The 23,926-nt window shown below is 30.3% G+C and overlaps 1 protein-coding gene across 9 annotated transcripts in view; it reads left to right on the top strand.

Moving 5' to 3' along the window:
* LOC143045696 (dual 3',5'-cyclic-AMP and -GMP phosphodiesterase 11-like) overlaps positions 1-22,591 on the top strand; it is a 117,252-nt gene extending 94,661 nt beyond the window's left edge. For all 9 annotated transcript variants that reach the window (XM_076218396.1, XM_076218391.1, XM_076218398.1 and 6 more), the window contains 9 exons: positions 51-158; positions 757-866; positions 2,226-2,313; positions 5,786-5,886; positions 7,284-7,361; positions 8,198-8,261; positions 15,840-15,914; positions 16,735-16,818; positions 17,834-22,591. In XM_076218396.1, coding sequence (XP_076074511.1) covers positions 51-158; positions 757-866; positions 2,226-2,313; positions 5,786-5,886; positions 7,284-7,361; positions 8,198-8,261; positions 15,840-15,914; positions 16,735-16,818; positions 17,834-18,034 — 909 coding nt within the window. In that variant the 3' untranslated portion in view covers positions 18,035-22,591. The remainder of the gene's footprint in view (positions 1-50; positions 159-756; positions 867-2,225; positions 2,314-5,785; positions 5,887-7,283; positions 7,362-8,197; positions 8,262-15,839; positions 15,915-16,734; positions 16,819-17,833) is intronic.
* The last annotated feature ends 1,335 nt before the right edge of the window (positions 22,592-23,926 follow it).

The raw sequence follows: 23,926 nt of genomic DNA, 5'->3' as shown, positions 1-23,926 counted from the left end.
ATAATAATTTTATATTGCATTTATTCTGATCTTTTTCTTTTTCTTTATAGACGTTATGTCGATGGTTATTGAGTGTGAAGAAAAATTACAGGAATGTGACATATCATAACTGGAGGCATGCTTTCAATGTGGCACAGACAATGTTTTGTATGCTCAGGGTAATTATTTATAGTTGCCGCCATAAAGCCATTGTTGTCACATGGAAACTAACATTAAAAATTCTTATAGTGGTTCTGTAAGCATAGAGTAATCATCTTTGGCATAATTATGCTTTGAATACTATGTTAATGTCTCAGTGCTATTACTAAGTAGCCAGAGCAGTGTTTTATATGGTCAGAATATTTGTAGAAGCAGTAGGAATTCTATGTATGCCTAGAGAAATAACCAACTAGAGGACATGGGCTTTCATTGCCAGTTTGTATGCTCTGGATATGAGTATAAGGTGATGTGCTCTCTGCACTTTTTATGCTAAAAGTAATTGTCAGCAACAGGAGATAAGCTTTTATTGCTTTGTGTTCCTAATGTAGATCATCTTTAGAAGGAGATAATTGTGCTCAAAACAATTATCAGTAAGAGTAGAAATGCTTTTATATTAGTTATTGATCCAAGGATCTATCAGTATACAAAAATCAGCCCAAATTCTGAAGCCAATGTATTAAAAATCAATTATGAATAATTAGACCATACACAAATATTTTTCTTAGTACTCTGTAAAAGATAAATATAAATGTATTGATATTGTTATCATATTTTTAGGTAGGACAAATGGACAATGTTTTGACAGATTGTGAAAGACTAGCCTTAATGGTTGGCTGTTTATGTCACGATTTAGATCACAGAGGGGTCAACAATCAGTTCTTAAACAGGTATGATACATGTGAAGATAAAGACTGTAAACTTTGGTTATTTTCTACTTAAATGCCAAACATGTAGTATTAAGTAAAAACAGCAAACACTTGTCAGTTGACTGGGCTTGGCCTAAGAGATAGGCTGACAGGTCTTCCTGCTGACTTTTTGAACTAGCACATTATAAATCTGCCTCAATATGTTGGTCTAGTACAAAGTAAGGAACATATTCACATCCCACATTCTGAATATCATGTTGATTGCTGCTTGACGATAAACAGCAATACATCCATTCATTTAGGAAGTTGTATTTTTTTCTTATTCAGAATTTCTATGGCTTAGAGGTCAGTACTGCAGTAGCTAGATGATTTCAGTATTTTTATGCACAGTGTAAACATAAAAATCTTAAACAACACCTTTTTGTGCTATGATTTCAAGACATATTGATGTACATGTACATGTAATATTAGAGGTAGATATGATATGCTATTCCAAATTGATTACCGGTGTCAAATTTGTCATTAACACATGCTGGCTTTTTTTTAGATCACAAAAATAGCAACAATCAACCATCTATCTTGGCATAGATCAGTTTGAAAATAAACTGATCCAGTTACTAAATTAAAGTATATGAATGCCTAAGAATGTAAATTTAACACGCTTATTACTTGTATCGGTAATATTTTATAATAGATTCACGCAATATTTCAATAGACAAACTAGTGTCATTGGGTGCATGCAGCCATCCAGGTGAAATCGGAGGCTGATAAGAAATTTTTTCAGCTTATCATATATTTCCTGCAATTTATCACCAATCTTATTGTGTTGTGCAAATGGTATTACCAGTAAGTTCAAGATTTATTCCTTTGGGTTATGATAAAGCAGTTTTTCATCTCTATCATTGAGTCTTTCAGGTTCAAGAGTACATAGCTGGTGCATCAAAAATATTTCACTTTGTTTTCTTCTTTGTGTGCCTCAATTTCAGTTGATCTCTACCATTTGATAGTTGACAATTTCAAAAGAATATCCTGCCCTAAGAGGTGTCTTTTTTATAGGTATAAAAGGACTAATGTTTGTATAATCTCATGTAAAATTTGATTTCTGTTTCACCAACATATTTCAAGTTCATCAATCAAGAACTATACATACTTTTCCTGTTTTACTACTGTGCTGATACAATTACTTCTTCTGCATGGTTTGTAATACCTTATGTTCAAGGTCTTTTGTTTTTTTCACCTTAGATTTAGGAGATAATTGTATTGTATTTTAGCTCCAGTGGTATCAATTGGTGATTTGATGGTTGCAAATTGAGTTTACTGGTAACATATTAGCCTCTTGTTCATATTGCTAGTATTTAAATAAGCAATATCTTATTTCAGATCCATGTCTCCATTAGCAGAATTATATTCCACATCCACATTAGAGCATCACCATTTTGATCAGTGTATTATGATACTCAGTACCAAGGTTAGTCAGTAATATTTACCTTATAGAGTGATCAATGTATTATGATACTGACAGTACAAAGGTTAGTCAGTAATATTTACCTTTTAAAGTGATTTTATTTGAAAAAGCAAAAAACTTTAGAAACGTTTACATGGCTAAATCATGTTACTGATGATATCACAGTACATGTGTATTCTGTGTGACCAGAACTTTGATTTTTATCAAAGTATGTCAGCTTCCATTTTTTATATGCACAATTCGTTACAGATGAACTCCAACCTATTATCTCTCTGTAATCTGTAATTTAATATTAAGGAGAAAAAATTATCCCAGAATATTCAATGGATTATACAATAAAAGAAAATTTTGAGTGCTTGCAACATTTTTATGGGTAGAAGATTTAGGTTTTATACTTTTATCCCTTGTAATTGAAAAGATCTCCAATTACTTTTGCAATATTATCAGATATCAATTTCAATTTGTTTTGAATGATTCTTTAAGAACTGAATTCCTATGAGTGCAATGCAATATAATATTATTGGAATTTTATAGATAATTTGGGAGTATATATAATACTTCATTATTTCCAGTTTATTGTATCTTCAACATATAAAATTTACATTCAGTAAAAATTAATACATCTTCCTCCTCAACAACAGGATAGCTTTGCCAACTATTTTTTTTTTCAATTTATTAACTTTTTATCTTGGACACACCCATGAAAACCCGAGTGTACTATGATAATGCTTACCAAATTTTTTGCGCAATGAGTAGTTGCCCTTTGAAAGATATTTTAGTATAAAAATATAGTGAGAAAATGTGTGTTTAACAAAACAAGATCTACAAATAAGTCAACAAGGCAGAAATCATCAATTGATTCGTTACAGAATTAAGCCCTTGAAAGACAAAATTTTACCAACGTTTTCATTTTTTGTTGATACCATACTTGATTGGAAGAAACTGTAAAAGGTAAAATGATAAGCAATGCAAGATCTACAGAAATTCAAATATGACTGAAATCATTAGATAAATCCTTATTGGAGTTATTGCCCTTAAATTACTTTTTTTTTTTTTACTAATTCAAATTTATCCATATTATAAAAAATCGTATTAGATTGCTATAAAAAAGCTGTAAACAGAAAAAATGATAAGCAGTACCAGATATATTTTTGACAGGACTCAGATTCAGGCTTTTAGGTGCCTCTTGTTATGAAGACTAGCTATTAGTCTATGATGAGTTTCAGATTATACGTTCTAGAGTTATGGACATGGATTGTTAAAAACCTAGGCAATGTTTTCATATTTTATATTAGATATTTTAGTATAAAAATATAGTGAGAAAATGTGTGTTTAACAAAACAAGATCTACAAATAAGTCAACAAGGCAGAAATCATCAATTGATTCGTTACAGAATTAAGCCCTTGAAAGACAAAATTTTACCAACGTTTTCATTTTTTGTTGATACCATACTTGATTGGAAGAAACTGTAAAAGGTAAAATGATAAGCAATGCAAGATCTACAGAAATTCAAATATGACTGAAATCATTAGATAAATCCTTATTGGAGTTATTGCCCTTAAATTACTTTTTTTTTTTTTACTAATTTAAATTTATCCATATTATAAAAAATCGTATTAGATTGCTATAAAAAAGCTGTAAACAGAAAAAATGATAAGCAGTACCAGATATATTTTTGACAGGACTCAGATTCAGGCTTTTAGGTGCCTCTTGTTATGAAGAGTAGCTATTAGTCTATGATGAGTTTCAGATTATACGTTCTAGAGTTATGGACATGGATTGTTAAAAACCTAGGCAAAAAAAATGTTTTCTGGTCTGTGCCTCTGTTCTTCCGTCCGTGTGTCCGTTCGCTTCAGGTTAAAGTTTTTGGTCAAAAAAAGTAGTTTTTGATGAAGTTAAAGTTACATCAACTTGAAACTTAGTACACATGTTCCCTATGATATGATCTTTCTATTAATCTTAATTCCAAGTTAAAGTTTTGACCCTAATTTCACGATCCACTGAACATAGAAAATGATATTGCAGAGTGGGGCATCCGTGTACTATGGACACATTCTTGTTTTAGAAGTCTTGTCATAACGCAAGTTCTTGCTAAAAATATCACCTGAAACTTAATAAAAATGTCACAAATTATAAAACATTTCCCCTCTTGATGATTTTAGTATAATTCATTCCAAGGTTATGATACTCAAATTGATTAAAAAACACATTTTTTTAAAATTATGTCTTACAATAACTCAAGTCTACTTTCTAGATACTATGTGATATTTTACACCTGTAAAATAACATTAATAACATGCATTAAATGTTCATACAAATTAAAAATATTATAAAATACCTTACAATAATTGCTGAATTTACAGAATTAATTTTGATTCTCCGGTATCATTTGAAAACCAATTTATTTTATTTTTTTCCCTGTCAGATATCTTTTATGATTCCATATAATTGAATTTATATGTCACAAATGAAATTGAAATGGAGCTAAGTTACAGCGAGCATGATATTATTGTCATGAAATATTGATAGAACCGAGGTCAATGTCATCTCAAGTATCACTTATTTAAGTTAATTTACATCCGTTAGGTTGTATTTTGTGCAATAATTACTCTCCTAGGAATAGATTTTTTCAGGAAACAGTGAAAACAAATTTTAATCATGTAATGGAACCATTTTTGTGACGACACTAATTGTTGTCTTTGATAACATTTTAATAACGATTTGAAATAATGAGTTTAAGAACATTGGAGTACAGTCTGATGTTACGGATATTTTTCTAGAGCCAATGTCAGTTTTCATTCAACTGAAAATATTCAGACGCAATTTAAAGCGGGATGTTGTTGTGGTCATTTTTTTTTCCATAAGGAGATATTTTAGTTGACATGTATCATTGATTGATTTCTGCTTGCTTAATGTTTAGTGTGACAATTATGATAAAGGTAGATAACTCATTTTGCAGAAATAAATACCCCAATAAAATACTGATAAATTTTATATTTGTTTGTTTAGCAGGCACATACAGCCAATGTCGGTGATTTCTATAACTGTACTTTCAAAATCTGTTTACCTTTCACATGTTTACCATCTTCTCTAAAATCATAGGACCAGTTTTAACCAACATTGGCAGGAATAAAGTATTATTTTCATTTGTCTGTTCCAAGTCAGATCTAACCTCATCACTAGTTGTATGTTTATGTTTTTGGTTATTGGAGTATTGGGTTTAAATAACAGGTCTTTTTTTTTATTTTTCTTTTAATTTATTAACAACTTTTATAGACTCCGGACGATTTAGAGTTTAACAGATTGTATAGATACCAGCCTATTGTTAAAGATAGTATGTATGTACCCCTCTAGAGTTTTTGTTTGTTTGCTATCTTACATACTCCACATTGCATTTAGTATATTTAGTACATATATTTTTACACCTAATGATAGTTATAAAACTATTCACGACTATTGTCAATTTCATTTCAGGGAAATGATATTCTTAGTAGTTTGAAACCAGACGAATATGAACGGGTTATACAGTTATTAGAGAGTGCCATCTTGGCCACAGACTTAGCGCTGTATTTTAAGTGAGTAATGTTTATAAATTCATGAAGTAATTAAAGTAACAGTTCTTTGTTTTGATTGTTCCATACTTAAAATGTTTATTATAAAACCATCAACACATTTTCTGGTTTGCTATCTGTTTATTTTGTAGAGAAAAAAGGTTAGAAATGAATGTTAATTGTAAATTGTTCATCTTATGATGCTGAATTAAATGCAATGCATATGTCTCAATTCTTAATTGATTGTACGGATGGCATAAACAAACTTAAATTATTGTCTCTAAATTGGATACCCAGAATTAGAAAAGATTTATATTTAGTAATTGTTGAATAAAAAAATAGACATAAAGATATTTATGGTGGATGATAAAAAAAACCAAATATATAGGTACAATTTTACTTGCTTTGAAACCATCAAATCAGCAATTGACAGTGGCAACTTTTCAAATATACCTGAACAGTAACTAAAGCTCTTCCTTATTTTGACTATTTTATTTATTATGTCTGTTTAGTTCACGCATCATTGTAAATATAACGGAATTTGATGAGACTGTCATCAAAGTGAGAGGGTTAGCGCTACAAAAACAGGTTTAATCCACCATTTTCTACATTTGAAAATGCCTGTACCAAGTCAGGAATATGACAGTTCTTGTCCATTCGTTTTTTATGTGTTTTGTTATTTGATTTTTCCATGTGATTATGGACTTTCTGATTACATTTTTCTCTAAGTTCAGAATTTTTGTGATTTTACTTTTTTTTATATAATGAAAGTGATATTTATTTTTTTTTATAATCAAAAACTTTTTTTATATCATTTCTCTTCTAAACCTTTAAGAAATCTATGACAAATATGAAGTAATGAAAATAAAAAAATGAAGAATTTGGGAGAAATTTTCAACAACATTGTACCAAGCTTGTGTCAAGGCTTTAACTAAAAATCCCTATTTTACAACATTGCTGCTGCAGATTCTAAAATTGCTTTCTGCTGTCTAGACTTGCACAAATTGTAATGCTCAAGTCTTGCTTCTAATCTATAGTATCGAGTAATACCAAAATGTACTGCATATGAGACAAATGTTTATTTAGAAACTTAGATTATTGTTTCTCAAAAATCAAGGTTCATAAATTCCTTGCATCCAGAGCACTTTTCTTGATTTGACTTCATCAGGAATGCTGAAAACCTAAACTTTGAAAGCAAGGGTATATAAATACCTTATTGCTACTGGGGCTAATGAACCAATAGTGACTAAAAAAAATAGCTAATTATCTAAGGTCAACTTTGCCTGAGGATCATGTAAAGTTTCAGAAGACTACTGATTTAATACATTAAATACTAGTTTTTATAAGTGATGGAAATCTTTTGTTTATCAAAGAAATTATAAAATGCATATGTTTTAATAAATTTAATTGGCTTATTTTAGATTTAGAGGAGAATTTTTCCACTTAGTTGAAGATAAACAAGCAGATTGGAGCAAAGAAAGTGATAGAGGTTTACTCAGGTTATTGCTTATTATATAAAAGATTTACTCCAGTTTAAGGGAGTTCGCTTCTCACTTTCAAAGTAATTAACTTTTCAAAAGACTAGTTTATATTGATAGGGGATTAACAAAGGAATCCATGGAGCAAAAAATATATATAGGTTGCCGTGCTCGTTTTCGATATATTAGCCATTGAAATTTTGGCGGGAAAATATTCTCTCTTGACTTTCCATAGCTTTATCATTGACAAGTTAAAGTCCTCAAAAACTATTAAAAAGTAATTAAAATTTTAAAAGACTTCAACAGACAGCTTAAAACTATACATGTAAAAGAATTATAAAAAGAAAAATGGGGTCACCGGGCAAAATTTGTAAATGATTCCAGTGGATAAAACCAGAGGATTCCGAAAATCTGACCAAAATTCCAAAATATGACAAGCCAGCTTCCTTAAAGTCACTTTAGAGTATGGTACACTCAGATAATATGAAAAAAAGAAGATATGATATAATTGGCAATGAGACAACTTTCCACCAGAGACCAAATGACACAGAAATTAATATCTATAAGACACAATATGTCTTTAACATTGTCTTAGTCAGAGATTTACTCAGACTTGTCTTTACATTGCCCTAAACAATCGTTATGTTATTTGGCTAATCTTTCAAATTGTCTGAGACCAATTTACTCAATCCTTTAAATTGACATTGAAACAAATTAGTCCTTTAGAAAAAGTAGGAAGAATTCAGGATATTGACTTTTATATTGGTTTTCATGCTTTTGTTATACCCTCAGTTTGTTGTCACTCATATAGTTTGAGAGAATATATAAATGAATAATGAATTGTATGATTAACGTAGGTCCATGATGATGACAGCATCAGATGTGTCAGCTATCACAAAACCATGGGAAGTACAGAGAAAGGTCAGTAGTAATATATTAGTCTGTTTACTATGGTATGTGTTCGCTAATAGGGGGGAGAACAAAGACTTAAACTCAAAACCCCAAAAGACACGTTTTCTTGATAGAATTTCGATTGAATATTTATTGACCATTATCAAAATAAATCATTACTAAAACAATGTCTAGACAGGAAATGAGTCTTGTTGAAAACTAATGAGACTCATTTCAAGAGTCACAAAATTAATAGCTCATCTTTTGATTTTTCCTCAAAATCTGATAAACATGCTAATTTCCATTGATTTTTAAGACCAGAAATTCTTGCCAATGTGGTTGAAGTTCAGATAATTACATGTATGTCAACTTTCACATAATTCTCTTTGTTTGTTCTGTGTGGGTTGTTAATGTCAACCCTCAATCAGAATGTAACTCTGAGGAATGTAAGGCTCGTCAAAAATAATTATATATCACTTTCTTACAAACTATTCTTCAACTTGAAACCCTTTTTATCTTAAAACAATGGACTCAAAACTTGGGATCAAATATGGCCCTTCCAATACATATACTGGCACTCCTTTCATTCTACCAAATGTATAATCTTCATATGGATAAGAAATCAAGAATGTAGGACAGAAAGTCACAGGACAAAAAGTCACAGACGAAAAGTCACAGGACAAAAAGTCACAATTCATTTTTTCTGATTATTTTCTTTGAATAAAAACCGCTTATTTCTACAAAAATATTTTTGTATTTTTATGGAACTATTGTATAAAAACCAACTTTGTAAACAAAATTTATCAAAAAAATTTCAAAGATGATCAAATAATTGTTAAAAAAACGAAATGTCAAAGTGGGTTGGCACTTAAATGGCTTCATGGTGCCAAGAAATATATCTTTTGCATGATTAAAATTAAATAAACCTTGATTTTTCAAGTATAATGACACATTTCCTAAACTTTAGTATGAATATATGTATTAAAAAGTAAATATTTCAAGATATTTTTTTATATATTCAAACAATTGTCAACAAATTATTTGTGACTTTTTGTCCTGTGACTTTTTGTCTTACCAAATTTGTGACTTTATGTCCTGTGACTTTTTGTCCTGTGACTTTCTGTTCGTTTACCGAAATTAATTGGAGTAGATCGAATTCATATAATCTGCCAGTTGAAGGGAGGGTCTAAACACCACCTAGGCCGCCTTGGTGCACTAAGCTCATGAAACTGCACTAAGCCCATGATTGGATGGTGCTATGAATGAAAAAAACATACCGTCGGACATAGTTTTTGATGAAGATAATGTATCTGAATTTTTTAGTCATTAAAATTTGTAGTTAAGTCGTAATTTGATTTTTTTCTGTCATCAAAGGTTTTGTCCGACGGCACGTGCCAGTAATTAACCAGGTAATAAAATCACTGATCCATGAAGAAATAAAGAAACATAAGAATTACACAGCTTATATATAATTACACCTTTTTGTTTGTCGTGTTATATATTTTGTTTATGCGTGCATTTTGTTTTTGTAGGATTTTAAACAAAACTTTGTATTTCTTTCTTTTTTTGTGTGTATTTTTTGATAGGTTATTTTGACTTTTAAATAAGTATTGTGCACTATCCAAATAAGAAGTACCAAATTGGGGAAATCGTGCGACATTACATCTGTCAATTTTTTCAGCTGTCTTTTATTATATGACAGAATGAGACGGTGGTGTCAAATAATGATGTTTTAACTAAACATACATATACAGAAATTACCTAGAGCATTTTATGACAATATCTTATTCAGATTCAGATTCAATCTCTCCACTTGTAATATAATCATTATAATATAAACATTGAATAAAACAGCAATTTTATAAATTAAAATACAAGTGCCATCCTATAAAGAATTATGAGAGACTATAGAAATTAAACTAAATTATTACTATATAATTATTATGTCTCTAAAACATTTCCGTTCTGTAAAACCATACAACTACTTAACCTAAAAAATTTCAGTTCTGTAAAAACATAACTATTAATCAAGCATATAAAAAACTATTTCTTCTACTATTTAATTTTGATTTTAATTTTTTGGCTAAATCTGAAAAATAAAGTTGACTAAACGGAATATGCGTTTTCTCATCGTTTAAGGTTGTATTACGCGACCTTTCTTTGCTTTTATCTTCGTCATTCCATCTCTGGACAGTGGTGGATAGTTGTCTTTATATGAAATATAACTTTAATAATAATGACCTCTTGCAAAACTTCAAGCGGTCTGTCATACTTGTTGAAAATGGGTTGCATTGAACCCCAAGGAGGCCACATTTTAACTCTTATATTTGAAATAAGTCTGTATTATAATTTGTATCTATTTGTGCAAATATTGAAACAGTAAATGGGGAAGAATAAAAAGAAAGAAATATATATATAGACTACAATATAGTCCGCTTTGAGTAAAAGCCAATTTCTATTGTTTTTACTATTATTTCCGCAAATCTGTTTATTTCGAAAAGCGCATACAAACACTTTTTCAGAATATTTTTTTTCTGACAAAGCATTCCAAGAAAAGATCAACAGCCCTTTTATCAGAACTAATTAGGAACAAAGAAAATAATTTACTGAGAGATAATCCCTCAGAATTGATTGGATCAATTAACAAGGTGATCAGACATTACACAAGTAGAGCGCGTGTTACGTTAAAAATGTTATAACTTTTAAATTTCTTTATATCATCAAACCAACTTTTAACATTTTTTTTTAAAATAATGATTTATCTTGATTAATGATCTTGGTGCATATTTAACCTTTGCTTCATATCCTTAGTGCAGTATTTATAAATTCGTCAAGCTTCATTGGATTCAACCAACAATATGACAACTGGACACATTACACAAAATCGGCACATGCCATATAAAATGTTAATAACTCTTTTATTTCTGAATATATTTACACCAAAATTTAAATATATGGTCTTTATTCAAATCTGTATCGTTCTGAATGACCTTGGTGCTTATTTGACTGGTCAATCATGGGCTTAGTGCACTTCCTGGAGCTTAGTGCACCAAGACGGCCTAGGTGGTGTTTAGACGTACTGCCAGTTGAATAAGCATAGATTTACTGCATAAGCTTTATATATCAATTATATACAATTTATAATTAATATTCTATAAAGTGCAGGTTTATAGGATTAAGGAACGTACCACCTGCTGATGTGTAGATTGTATTCCTAATTAATTATCAGGTGTATTATTCACTTCCTGTTGAAATGAAAGTAGAATCAGCTGTATTTGTGATAAGACAGATTAGGATAGTAATTGATAAATAACAATGCAGGTGTAGGATGGGAATAACATTTTGTTGATTACAATTTGATGTAGTAGGCATACTATATTTGACACAGGTGTACAATATTGTATTAATATACAAGTTTCATTCATTAAATACCTACAATTATATAATCTTTTGGATGGTAATATCTAACATATGTCTAGGTGCTCTAGCATGTTGATCAAATATGTTATTGGAATACCTGATCGATTGATTGACGATTGATTGATGTCTTGTTAATGTAAAGCAGCAAATATTACAAGCATTCTTAGCACAATAACATGTTTATATAGCTTTATCTCACTCACATGTTTACAGTCTGCAGAAAGACATATGAAAACAAATTTACGTATACCTCTAAGAAAAGAACGAATGTGGGGTATCTATCCATGACACAATATCAGTATATAAACAGCAAAAACTCACAAAAATCAAAGGAACTGCATTTTTATGCCCCACCTACGATAGTAGAGGGGCATTATGTTTTCTGGTCTGTGCGTCCGTTCGTCCGTCCGTCCGTTCGTTCGTTCGTCCGTCTGTCCCGCTTCAGGTTAAAGTTTTTGGTCAAGGTAGTTTTTGATGAAGTTGAAGTCCAATCGACTTCAAACTTAGTATACATGTTCCCTATGATATGATCTTTTTAATTTTAATGCCAAATTAGAGGGTTTACCCCAATTTCACGGTCCACTGAACATGGAAAATGATAGTGCGAGTGGGGCATTCGTGTACTGGGGACACATTCTTGTTATTGCTGTTCTTGGTCTCAAAGTCACAGTTAGGCTTTCAACACTGACCAAGTGTCCTTACCTCATTGCAAGTTAAAGAAGCTCACAAAGGCACCCTTTTAAGCCAAATTATTTGTAAACTGACGTCTATGCCACTATTGTGAATTGAAGTGCTAGAATAAAGCCACTTACAACATTACATACTGCTAGAATAAAGCCACTTACAACATTACATACTATACTGACTGTTAGCAGAACAGTATTTGAACTTTCTTCTAAATGCTGCTTTTATGAAACAGAAGCAGCAAATACCCATCCAGATCAAACCTCAAGGAAACTATGATGGTATACATGAACTCTAATTTTCTCTACAAATGTTGTATCTATAACATTCACTAGATATTAATTGCTGTTACAGTACTGGTTAATAGATTAATATATATTTTAATTTAAGACAAAAGACAAAAAAGACCTGCTTATAACTTTCATTTTGTTTTTATGCCCCACCTACGATAGTAGAGGGGCATTATGTTTTCTGGTCTGTGCCTCCGTTCGTCCGTCCGCTTCAGGTTAAAGTTTTTGGTCAAGGTAGTTTTTGGAAAATGACGCAGTCATTGTTCCATTACTGGCGACCTGAACTTCATTACATTTCTCTGCCTACCGCGCTTGGTTTCGTATTTACTATTTTCTATACAAACTGGAATCTGCTTGTGTTATCATTAATTATGCATGAGAGGTCATTGTGTAGTAATCAGCCAGGAACCAGTTTACAAACTAACTGGTTTCTGCTTGTATTCCACTACACTCGGACAAAGCGTTGTAGTTTGACGGGAACCAGTTTAGAATTTGTAAACTACAAAACGTAATCGGTTATTGTTCATTCCGTTTTGGTGTTTCATACCGACTTTTGTGGTTTGAATAAGCTTAAGACCCTTCAAACATTAATGTGATAGGTATATTAAAGACTGTTTTACAAAAGGATGGAACTGTTTTGCTTTCAAAGTCGTACTATAGTGATATCTGTTATGTACGGATTTCCACTCTCACCAGGTAATTTATTTTTTTACACGTGCTTTTGAAACTTCCTGTTTAAACATCGTAAGTTTTAAAATTGTTTTTCGAGTGAATTTAACTTATTTTAACAATCATGAAGCGTTCCAGAATCATTTTCAAGCAGTTTCTTCTTCTCTTTGATGATGGAAAATAGGTTTTTCTCAAGAAAATACCGCAAACGATCGCAGAGGAATTGAAACATACAAGTCAAGTCGGCACCTGGTTAAATTGGCATCTAGTCAAATCGGCACCTATTTGACGTCAATTCGGCATCCAATAATGTTTGTTATAATATTTTCTATTCAATTAATTAATAACTGTTACCAAGTACATAGTGAATATGTTGTTGTGTGTTTAGGTAAACAACGAAACCAAAGTGAAATAATGTTGTTGTGTATAAAGGTAAACAACGAAGCCCTTACCCAAGCTGTTGTTTTAACAATTAGACAATTATTAAAAAAAAATGGAAAACTATGAGTCCCTTTCAATAAATCAAACTTTCATGCCAAATAATAAGCAAATTTAAGGTGTTTTTTTTTCAGTAAAGTTTAAAAAGCATTAAACAAACAATCCTGTAAAATGCTCAACTGGTTTAAATAATGCATAAAAATATCCAATATCTCATGTATTAGTCCAAATAATTATGACGTCTGGCAAGGCTATTTTATTTTTTTTCTGTGACGTCTTCCTACGAAGTTCGTAGGAAGGCGTCCCAGAAAAAAATTAACATAGCCTTGCGGTCATAGAAAGGTGTCCCAGAATAAAATTAAAAAAGCCTTGCCAGACGTAATAATTATTTTGACTACTCATATATATATCATTAAAAATACACCAAAAATGTCATTTAGTTGAGAAAAATAAATATATACAAAATGTACAATGAACACCCAAAAATGTGAAAGTTAGTATTTAACTCTTTTTGCTTAAATACTGAAAAAAATTCTGGCAACCCCTTACTTATTTTTACTCTTTTTGCTTAAAATACTGTTAAAATATATATTTAACATGGGTGACGAATTGACTATATCAGGTGTCGATTTAACCAGGTGCTGATTTGTCCAGGTGCCAATTTAACCAGGTGCCGGTTTGACTAGAATTCTTTGACAAATGTTTGAAATTACCTGAGTTTCATTAGACCTTTGATAACAGTAACAAAAAGATTATTTACTTAATATTTTGTGGTATCAGGTCTGTTCGCGCCCAATACACTTTCGCACCTTGCAGGTTCGCACCTCGCACGTTTGCACCCAAGGTCCGTTCGCACTCTACTCATTTGCGCTCAATTTTAATTCAAATTCAAGTTGAATAATTGGAAAATCATGATTGTTGTTTTAAATTGCTTTGGTGTAAATACTGAATGTATTTATAGCTTGGTATGAGTAAAACATTGAAGATTTTAAAGGAAAAACACAAAGATAATTGTTTTTAACAGCTTGGTCCCTTTGATCTGAAACAACGAAACAATAAAATATAGCAATCCGCTATTATAACCAAAACATGATAAAATCTATTCAACACACAGAAAAAAACATAGTCAGAATCTCACTTCATTTTGAAAGAAGTCAATGAAACAAAGTTATAGCAATACACTAACCAAAACATGATTAAGAGTTATTCAACACAAAATAAAACGTTGACAAAATACCACTTTAATTAGAAAGGATTATTATTATTTTTAACAATACGCTATCCAAAACATGATTAAGATTTATTCAACACAAATAAAAATGCTGTCTCACTTTATTTTGAGACAATGACAACAATTATACTTATAAGAAAACACTTGCTTACATAGTTATTAAACACAAAACCAATTAAGATTGGGTGCGAACATTTAGGGTGTGAAAGTGAAAGGGGGCGTACATGAGTGGGCGCGAACGGACCCGGATTCAGACTATGTACTAGTGTGAAATATACAAGCCTTTCTACGGTATTTATTTGTACAATTCAGGTAGTCTTGACCTATTCATTTGTCTTAAAAAAACAGCCAGTTGTCACCTTCACTTTACACACACACATATATACGAATATCAATTATATGCTTACGAGACATGTTGCATTGTTAAACTAATTACGGTATGTGAAAATCAAGACTTGCATAAAAACTATCCCAATATTAGAGACAGTGGCGTCATTTTTCTTCAGAGCTTTCAGCTCTTTGATTGAAGAAGTTGAAGTCCAATCAACTTGAAACTTAGTACACTTGTTCCCCATGATATGATCTTTCTAATTTTAATTCCAAATTATAGTTTTGACCCCAATTTCATGGTCCACTGAACATAGAAAATGATAGTGCGAAGTTCAGGTTAAAGTTTTTGGTCAAGGTAGTTTTTGATGAAGTTAAAGTTACATCAACTTGAAACTTAGTACACATGTTCCCTATGATATGATCTTTCTAATTTTAATTCCAAATTAAAGTTTTGACCCCAATTTCACGGTCCACTGAACATAGAAAATGATAGTGCGAGTGGGGCATTGATGTACTATGGACACATTCTTGTTTCTTTATATTTAGGTTGCAGAATTGATAGCTAATGAGTTCTTTGAACAAGGAGATTTAGAAAAGATACAGTTAAAGATAACACCAATGGTATGTAACTTCATAGCCTTTTTTAACTACCTGCTTTGTTATAGAATCAAATGCTTTTTTTTAAATTTAAAGGAAATAAAAGCAAGTGACATTCATATTTTGAATTTTAACTTTGAAGAGCTTCTTTCTGAAAATGTGATTGTCACTTACCACCTTATGTATAAATCAACAAAAACACAGCTTTTAATTGTAATATTTACAAATCTTTGAAATATAAATTATATATATTATTAACACTTTGAATCTGACTGTCACATTTTAAACACAAAACTTTTGCAGAAATTGTTTAATTAGTAAAAAGCTAGTGAGTATCATCCGATGTGCAATCAATTATATGTCATATAAGCTGACATTTTCAAAATCATAATGTAGATTTCATTATAGATTTCTCAGTAGTTATCAATTTGAAATAAATATTATACATGCATATCATATCATTAGGATAATAATTTATTGTTGTATAATTCTATTCATTTAATTATTCATATTCATAATTTACGTTGCAAAATGTCAACTTCTTTTTCAAATTTAAAAAAAAAAAACATTTTACAAATATAACTGGTTGTACGAAGTACATGAAGAACTTAGTACATGAACAAAGTGTAAAAATAGTGTTGTTTTATTATGTTGTTTGAGAAATGAGAATTCAGTCATGGCTCATCAACTTTGAATGGTTTTCACAGTTTACAGCTGAACTATTGCCTAAAACATTTTCATTATCAAAATAACATAATGACAGACATCTCTCTGTGTCAACAATTTATTATATATTTTATCCATCTTTGTACTATTTTCCATATATTTTGTTATCTTTTCGAAGGATATGATGAACAGAGAAAAGAAAGAGGAGTTACCCAGAATGCAGGTTGGCTTCATCGATGCCATTTGTATGCCAGTATATCAGGTAAATAAGAACAGAAACTTGATTTATAGGGGTACATTGTGAACATTACTAAAACTATTTATGCACAGAAGTTTTAGATCATTTTGGTATAGATGTGCTATCAAAGTGCCTCCCCTTGATTTTATGAGAACAAATATTTAATCAGCTATCAAAAAGAGGAAAATAAAATAAATATAGAGGATCTGTTCTTGATATGCTTTATATGTCTACTATTTCTCGACATTACAATGAACATAATAGTGGTAGCCTCTATCTGTTCTGCACACTTTATAAAAATACAATTTTTTTCTGAAATCTATTGTTTGATTGGATATTTGGAGTTGAATACATCTAAATAATCATGTCAAGTTGAGTTTTCACATGAGATCAGGCCGTTTATCATTTTTAAATTGTACAAATCGTAAAACCTTGTGAACATTATACTGAATTATTTAAGGAATGACTGTAATATTTTTTCTGTCTATGAAGAAATAACATAAAAAATTTGGTGCACACTGAATAACGCACGCAGCGGGTTATTTCACAGTGTGCACCTCATTTTTTTATGTTATTTCGAATAGACAGAACAAATATTACAGTCATTTCTTATAATTTAATCTTAAAATCCATTTTAAACCGTAGAAAACCATGAAAAAAACGTTGATGACGTCACGGTCACATGACTAAATTATGTCTATGGGCTGATAACAAAATAACGTCAGCCAATCAGAATACGCGTTACATCCAAAATTAAATTATTTGAACATAAACTGATATGCCTGTGTAGACTCAAAAGACATCTCTATATATAGTTCTAATAATTTTAAATCACAGTACTATTTGACATTTAGATGCAGTCAAACCTGTTTTACACAGAATTTTCCTTGTGTTATGAAATGAAAAGTTCATCACATATTTTCAGTTATAACATTTTCAAATAGATGTTTTGATGAGATGTACTTTATGCAAAAAAATCAACTTCTTATTGTAATTTCAATAGTTTCTTTTATCTGAATATTCAATTCTTCTATTCTAGGCAATTGCAAAGGTATCCCCTAAATTATCACCTCTCTTAGATGGTTGTGCTAAAAATCGAGATAACTGGTTACAAGAAGCACAAAGTAAACATGTTCAGGACCAATGTGGAAGGGAAAATGAAAGTAAAGATATGTGTGAAAGTGAAAGAAAAGACAGAAAAAGAAGAAATGGCCATGATGAAAAAATGGATGTTAGATGATAACAACTCCTGCTCTATTTATTGCATTTAGTCCCATTTTCTTCTCAGAATTCCATAGTTTTTTGTAATAATATAATTAGTACAAGTGTTTAAAATGGCATTAGAAGTTAGATTCTTCCAATTATTTTATTTATATAATTTAATCAGTTTTTTTTATCATCTTAAGTGTAAAGGTGATTGTTAAAACCTTTTGCATTTATCTTTTTTGTCTCAAAGAGGGACAACTCTTACTGGATCTAAATTTTATTTTCATATAAAACAGAGTTATCTGTTCATTGCTATATTTTTTCTTTCATTTATTCTGACGACAGTCAGTAAATAGATTAGATATGAATGTTGGATCATCCTGAACTTTATATTTATGCAATATTTTGATACATTTATAATCATCTAATAGTGAGAGAATGTTTATCTTTCATTAGAACGCCTCATATGTAATGGAGGGTATATCTCTTGGCAATGCAGTTATTACTCAGTATATCTACCTAAAACTATTGTTGATATCTACCTCTTTTTTGCTGATTTCATTGTTTTACTTCGTTGAATTGGGGGAAACAGCTATATAGTATTGAAATAAAACCACACAATCATTTAGTTAGTCTACATTACATATTAAGTGACTTGCTTAATGTGCTTGTAATACTTTTAGAAAACATTGAAAATTCTTGCCTCATCTTTGAAATCAATAGATGCCTTCAATTTTAAAATATTTATCAGTAAAAGTTTTTGTTTTGAAAAATTTCTTACCTTATAGGAAAAGCTGTCTCAGAACATTATTTTGAGTGTAAAGACTATTCTGGTGTCAACTTTACACCAAGCTTCATCAGGTTATGCTATTATGTGTTCAATATTTTCGGTTTCTTTTATTTTCTACCTCCTTATTGTAGAAATACCATTTTTGAAATGTGATCCAATTACAAATGATTCTGAAATTTTGGTGACATTTTTTTCTCAGCAACTACAAGAGTCATCTTGAGCTGGGTATAATTTTGAGCTCTAATTCAGATATGTTTAGAGTTGATTAATAACTGCTTTTATAAAAGTACCAAAATTATGAGAGAAAAAAAATCAAAGTAAGTTTAGTTATTTAAGTCAATTAAGATGTCATAATCTTGCAAAGAAATCTTCAATCTAAAAATTTGAAACAAATAAAATCTGAATTGAAAAATTTCAGTTATTTCAAAATTATTCATCCACATCACATAAGTTTCTTTAAATTTTTTCTGACCTCTAAGTCTGTGGTTCAGTTAAAATATATGTCAAAATTATCTGACAAGGCTGTTGATGGTAAATCCTGAAAAAGTTGTGGGCAAAGAAAGAAAATGAATGACCAAGGCAACAGATTCATATTTGAATTGTACGACTTTTGATAGCTTTCTTCCTAGTTCAGAGAAGTTGAACTACTTGACACAACTTTAGTTTTATGAATACAGAAATTTTATTTTTTTAATATGGCAACATGAGGATGATCTACATTAGATTTCTTCATAGAGTTTTCATATTACATATCCATACTGCAATTGTTTAATGCATGATTTAATGTAGAAGATTAACTGTGATATTATTGTACATATAGATTTTTATGTCTTGTTTGTGTAAATTTTGGATGTAGAGTAGTGTAGATTAGTTGTTTTTAAAGGATCTGCTATAATTTTTTTTAATCTTCGTTTAAAGTGACAAAAACACAGAATTTATAGAACAATGAAACCGCAAATTATTAATAAGAAATTTATGGGATCATAGGAATACATTATATGTAATAAAATTTCGTTTTGTACCTTGCAGAGAAAATAGAAATAAAGGATTTGGCAAAACAATCTATGTTGTAAGATAAAAAAACATTTAGAAAAACCAATTTTACATAAAATTCCATTTTGAAATTTTATGTAGGCTGTAAGATTTTGTCATTGCATCACTTCAAAAACATATGGAACTGTTAACAGTGTCAAATATACTTTAAAGGGGAACAATACCTTTATTTTTAAGTCATATACATATTAACAGAAGTTTCTAGATTATATATTCGATAGTCATATTGGAAAAAATTTAATCATTAAAATGTCAATACCAAACACTGTGGCTTGACATTTTTTTATTAGCCATATTAACACAGTCCATGTATCCAAAATACCTTGTCCTTTCACGATACCAATGACCAAAAGCACTTTATAAAGTTGAAGATTAAATTCATTTCTTGAAACACGAATCAACAGGTGAAATTTTTGTGCCCATCAAATTGTTATGTAGCTTTTTAATTCAAAGTATTTAGGTTCTTTTTCACAAAGAAGATTGAAGAAAAATAATACCAAGTTTAGTTATCAGACACACTAGTTAAAAAAAGGTAAGATTGTTCAACAACTTTTGATTTGAGAAAAAGGGAATACATTTATACTCATTGAAACAATAGTTTGGAAAAGATTATGTGAACAAAAATTATTGCAGTAGATTTCATATTGAAGTCATTACTTTTATACTTATGTACATCTTACAAATTATTTGAATTTTCCAAACTAATTAAGAAACAGAAAGTCAGTCACATGAATAGGATGACACATGTTAATTTAAATTACCTTTCTCTCACATAACCAAGGTGCTGAAATTTTTCATCAGTTTAATGAAATGAATTCAAACTGCAAATTGATAAAGAATTTAACCAATTAATATTATGAAAGGGCAAACTAAACATCTTGAATAAGTAAAGGGGAAAAACGTCTTCCTTTTATGATATTTACTTCATAGTGAAGTACACACTTTAGTTTAGAACAAAATTTGTGCTTATGCATACTATTATTTCAAAATTTTTTATATTGCAAATTGAAGTAATTTTTATATTTAGTTGATCAATAGATGGCTGCTGTTAAATAGTCCCAGTGTTTGTATGTGTTTTCATTTGTTTATTTTTAAGGATCATCAGCATTGTTATTTCTTGTACCAATTATGAAATTGAATTTTAATTTATTTTGATGCGGTACACTTCAGAACAGATTGCAGAGCAAACATTTCCAAATAGTCTTGTCAAAGAACCATCTTTTCTTGAAAGTTTCATTCAAAGAAACCACTGTCACCAAAATGCTATGAAGAAATATGCATTTTAATGATTTTTTGTAAGGGTGCTATAAACAGTTTCGTTTAAAAAATTAGGGGTTATTCCCAAACTAAAAATAGACATGGAGGGAAGTCCCTTTTTATCAACATAATTTGTGACAAAGTATCATGTTTTTTGTATTTGGTTGTAAAAGTATGTTAATTAACTTCAATTAAAGCAGGTTGAATGATTAAAATAATGATTAAATATACATGTTTTGAGGGGAGACAACACTGTAAACAGTCTGTTTTTTTTTGGCAGTGAAAATTGAAAACTTATTTGCAGCCACTGTAGCTCTTTTCGGAGCAGGCGAACGTACCCTGAAGCATGAATTATTTGAAAGACCAGGTAAAAATATACAATTGATTATGAAAAATGTGCAGGTATCATGTCTTCAGGGGTGTGCACATGACCTGATTTCAGGTTTTTTAAGCTTAAATTAGGCAATGTTTTTCCCAGTTTCTCTAGATAAAACTTTTATATTTTTTTATTCCATTACAAACTAGAGAACATCCTGATTCCAGTGATATCTAGTTTGATACAAGTATCTTTATTAATCAGTCCACCACTAAGGGTCACTTATACATGGTCCCTCAAAATATGACGTCATAGAAAAAAAACTGTTGATTGCACCCTAAGGCATTTCAATTTAGACTAAAGGTTGTGAAATCATGGAGACTTTAATTTAATATTCACTGTGTTGAGACATTGAAAAATTGAATTCGTGTTAAATTTTAAGGTGATGGAAGTACTAATTGGATTAATTCATTATTGAAATTTCAATTGTGAAAAGTATTTTAAAGTTTAGAATTGTGAATTATTTCCCTTTGTTCATAACTTTTGCTATTTAACTAGCCTTGGATCTTAGCTCAGTGCTTCACAATAAATGAACCAAGTCTGTATCGTCAATTGACCCCTTTTAGGGGTAATTTCCCTGAATTGAGAAAATCGTTTGTTACCCCTTTGAGTTTTAACACAAGAAGGGAAGACTTATTATCAGAAATACACACATCAATTATATATTTTTACAGTGGTGTACAATATTACTTAGATTAAGTATTATTTTTCTTTATAGTAGGCCTAAAGATATTTAATTTTGACTGGTTGATAAGTAAATTTTAGTAAGGTAATTTTAGTGTTGTTAGTATTTCAATATTTTAAACATCTCAGCTGAGCTTTGTGCCTGTGAAATTGTACAACAATAATTTGCTGTGTCTAATTATTTGTGTTTTAACAAACATTTTTTGTCCATTATTTCATGACTGAGGAATCTCAAATTTGTGAAAAACCATTTCTAGACTGCCATCACCATGATGTATGTTGTGAAATCATGTTATATGTCAGATTAACTGCTGTAACTCAGTGTAAAACCATTTTGTGTAAAACCTTTGTCCATTTTATTGTGAATTGCAATTTCTGTGATACCTGATTAGAATATTTTATGAAATTCATAAATAAAACATAAATCTTAACGGTCTTCTATTTGTATTATCATGTCACTATTGTCATGCCAGCCCAATTTTTGTCCTGTGACAAAAGTATCAAAATGTGAGACATAGGGAAGAATACAATCCAGTGGTGACAGCATACATTATTTATATGAAACTTTTCAATTCAGAAATTAGACAACCTGATGGTTCATACCTTGTATGTTGCTACCTTATGTTGAGAAGTTTCTTTTCTTTTTGTCATGTGTCCATTGTCAATGACCTCATTTTCATGGTTCGGTGACTGCTTGAAATCAGTGATCAAGGTTAAGTTAACATGGTCCTGTCCTAATCTCAGATAATATAAGCAATAGGTCACCTATATTCATTGTATGTAATAGTTGTAAGGTGTACATGTCTGACGGGCAGGTTGCATCCGACCATGACCTAATTTTCATGGTTCAGTTGAAAAATAATTTGTTTTTGTGGTTTTGTCCATTTCTCATTGGACAATGTTAGATTTTAATAGTTTTGTCAGTTTATCAAGACCTATAAGCAATAGGTCAAATATATTTGGTGTATGGAATGAATGTAAAGCATATATGACTGTCTGGCAGGGGCCCCTTTTTTCCTGATTCATTGGTCAATGTTAAGGTTTTTTTTTTGTTTGATCTATTTATCTGATACAATAAGCAATAGGTTGAGACATATGGTGTATGGAATGATTGTAAGGTGCACAGGTCGATCTGTGGCCCAGTTATAACAGCAGAAAATATTTCCTAAAAATTTACAAAAATTAACAAAAATTAATTAAAATTGTTAACAATTAACTATAAAGGGCAATAACTCCATAAGAGGTCAATTGATAATTTTGGTCATGTTGACATATTTGTAGATCTTATTTTGCTGAACATTATTGCTGTTTACAGTTTATCTCTATCTATAATAATATTCAAGATAATAACCAATATCTGGAAAAATTTCTTTAAAATTACTAATTCGGGGGCAGCAACCCAACAACAGGTTGTCCGATTTTCAGGGCAGATAGATTGGTTGGAAGGTTGTCACATTGACACTCATACCACATCTTCATATATCTATATGTAGGGTACTATAGATGAGGCCTTCAAACATCAACTTAAACTACCGGTTAACCAGTTAATCGGTTGAACGATTATCCGAGTAACCGGTTAGGCAAAAGTGTACAATTTGACAAATCTACTTATTTGTAGATCTTACTTTGCTGAACATTATTGCTGTTTACATTTTATCTTTTTCTATAATAATATTCAAGATAATAACCAAAATCTGCAAAATTTCCTTCAAATTACTTATTTTGAGGCAGCAACCCATCAACCGGTTGTCTGATTCATTTGAAAG

The sequence above is a fragment of the Mytilus galloprovincialis genome, chromosome 9 (genome assembly GCF_965363235.1).
Source record: "Mytilus galloprovincialis chromosome 9, xbMytGall1.hap1.1, whole genome shotgun sequence".
NCBI lineage: Eukaryota > Metazoa > Mollusca > Bivalvia > Mytilida > Mytilidae > Mytilus > Mytilus galloprovincialis.
This window is presented reverse-complemented; position numbering and strand designations above follow the sequence as displayed.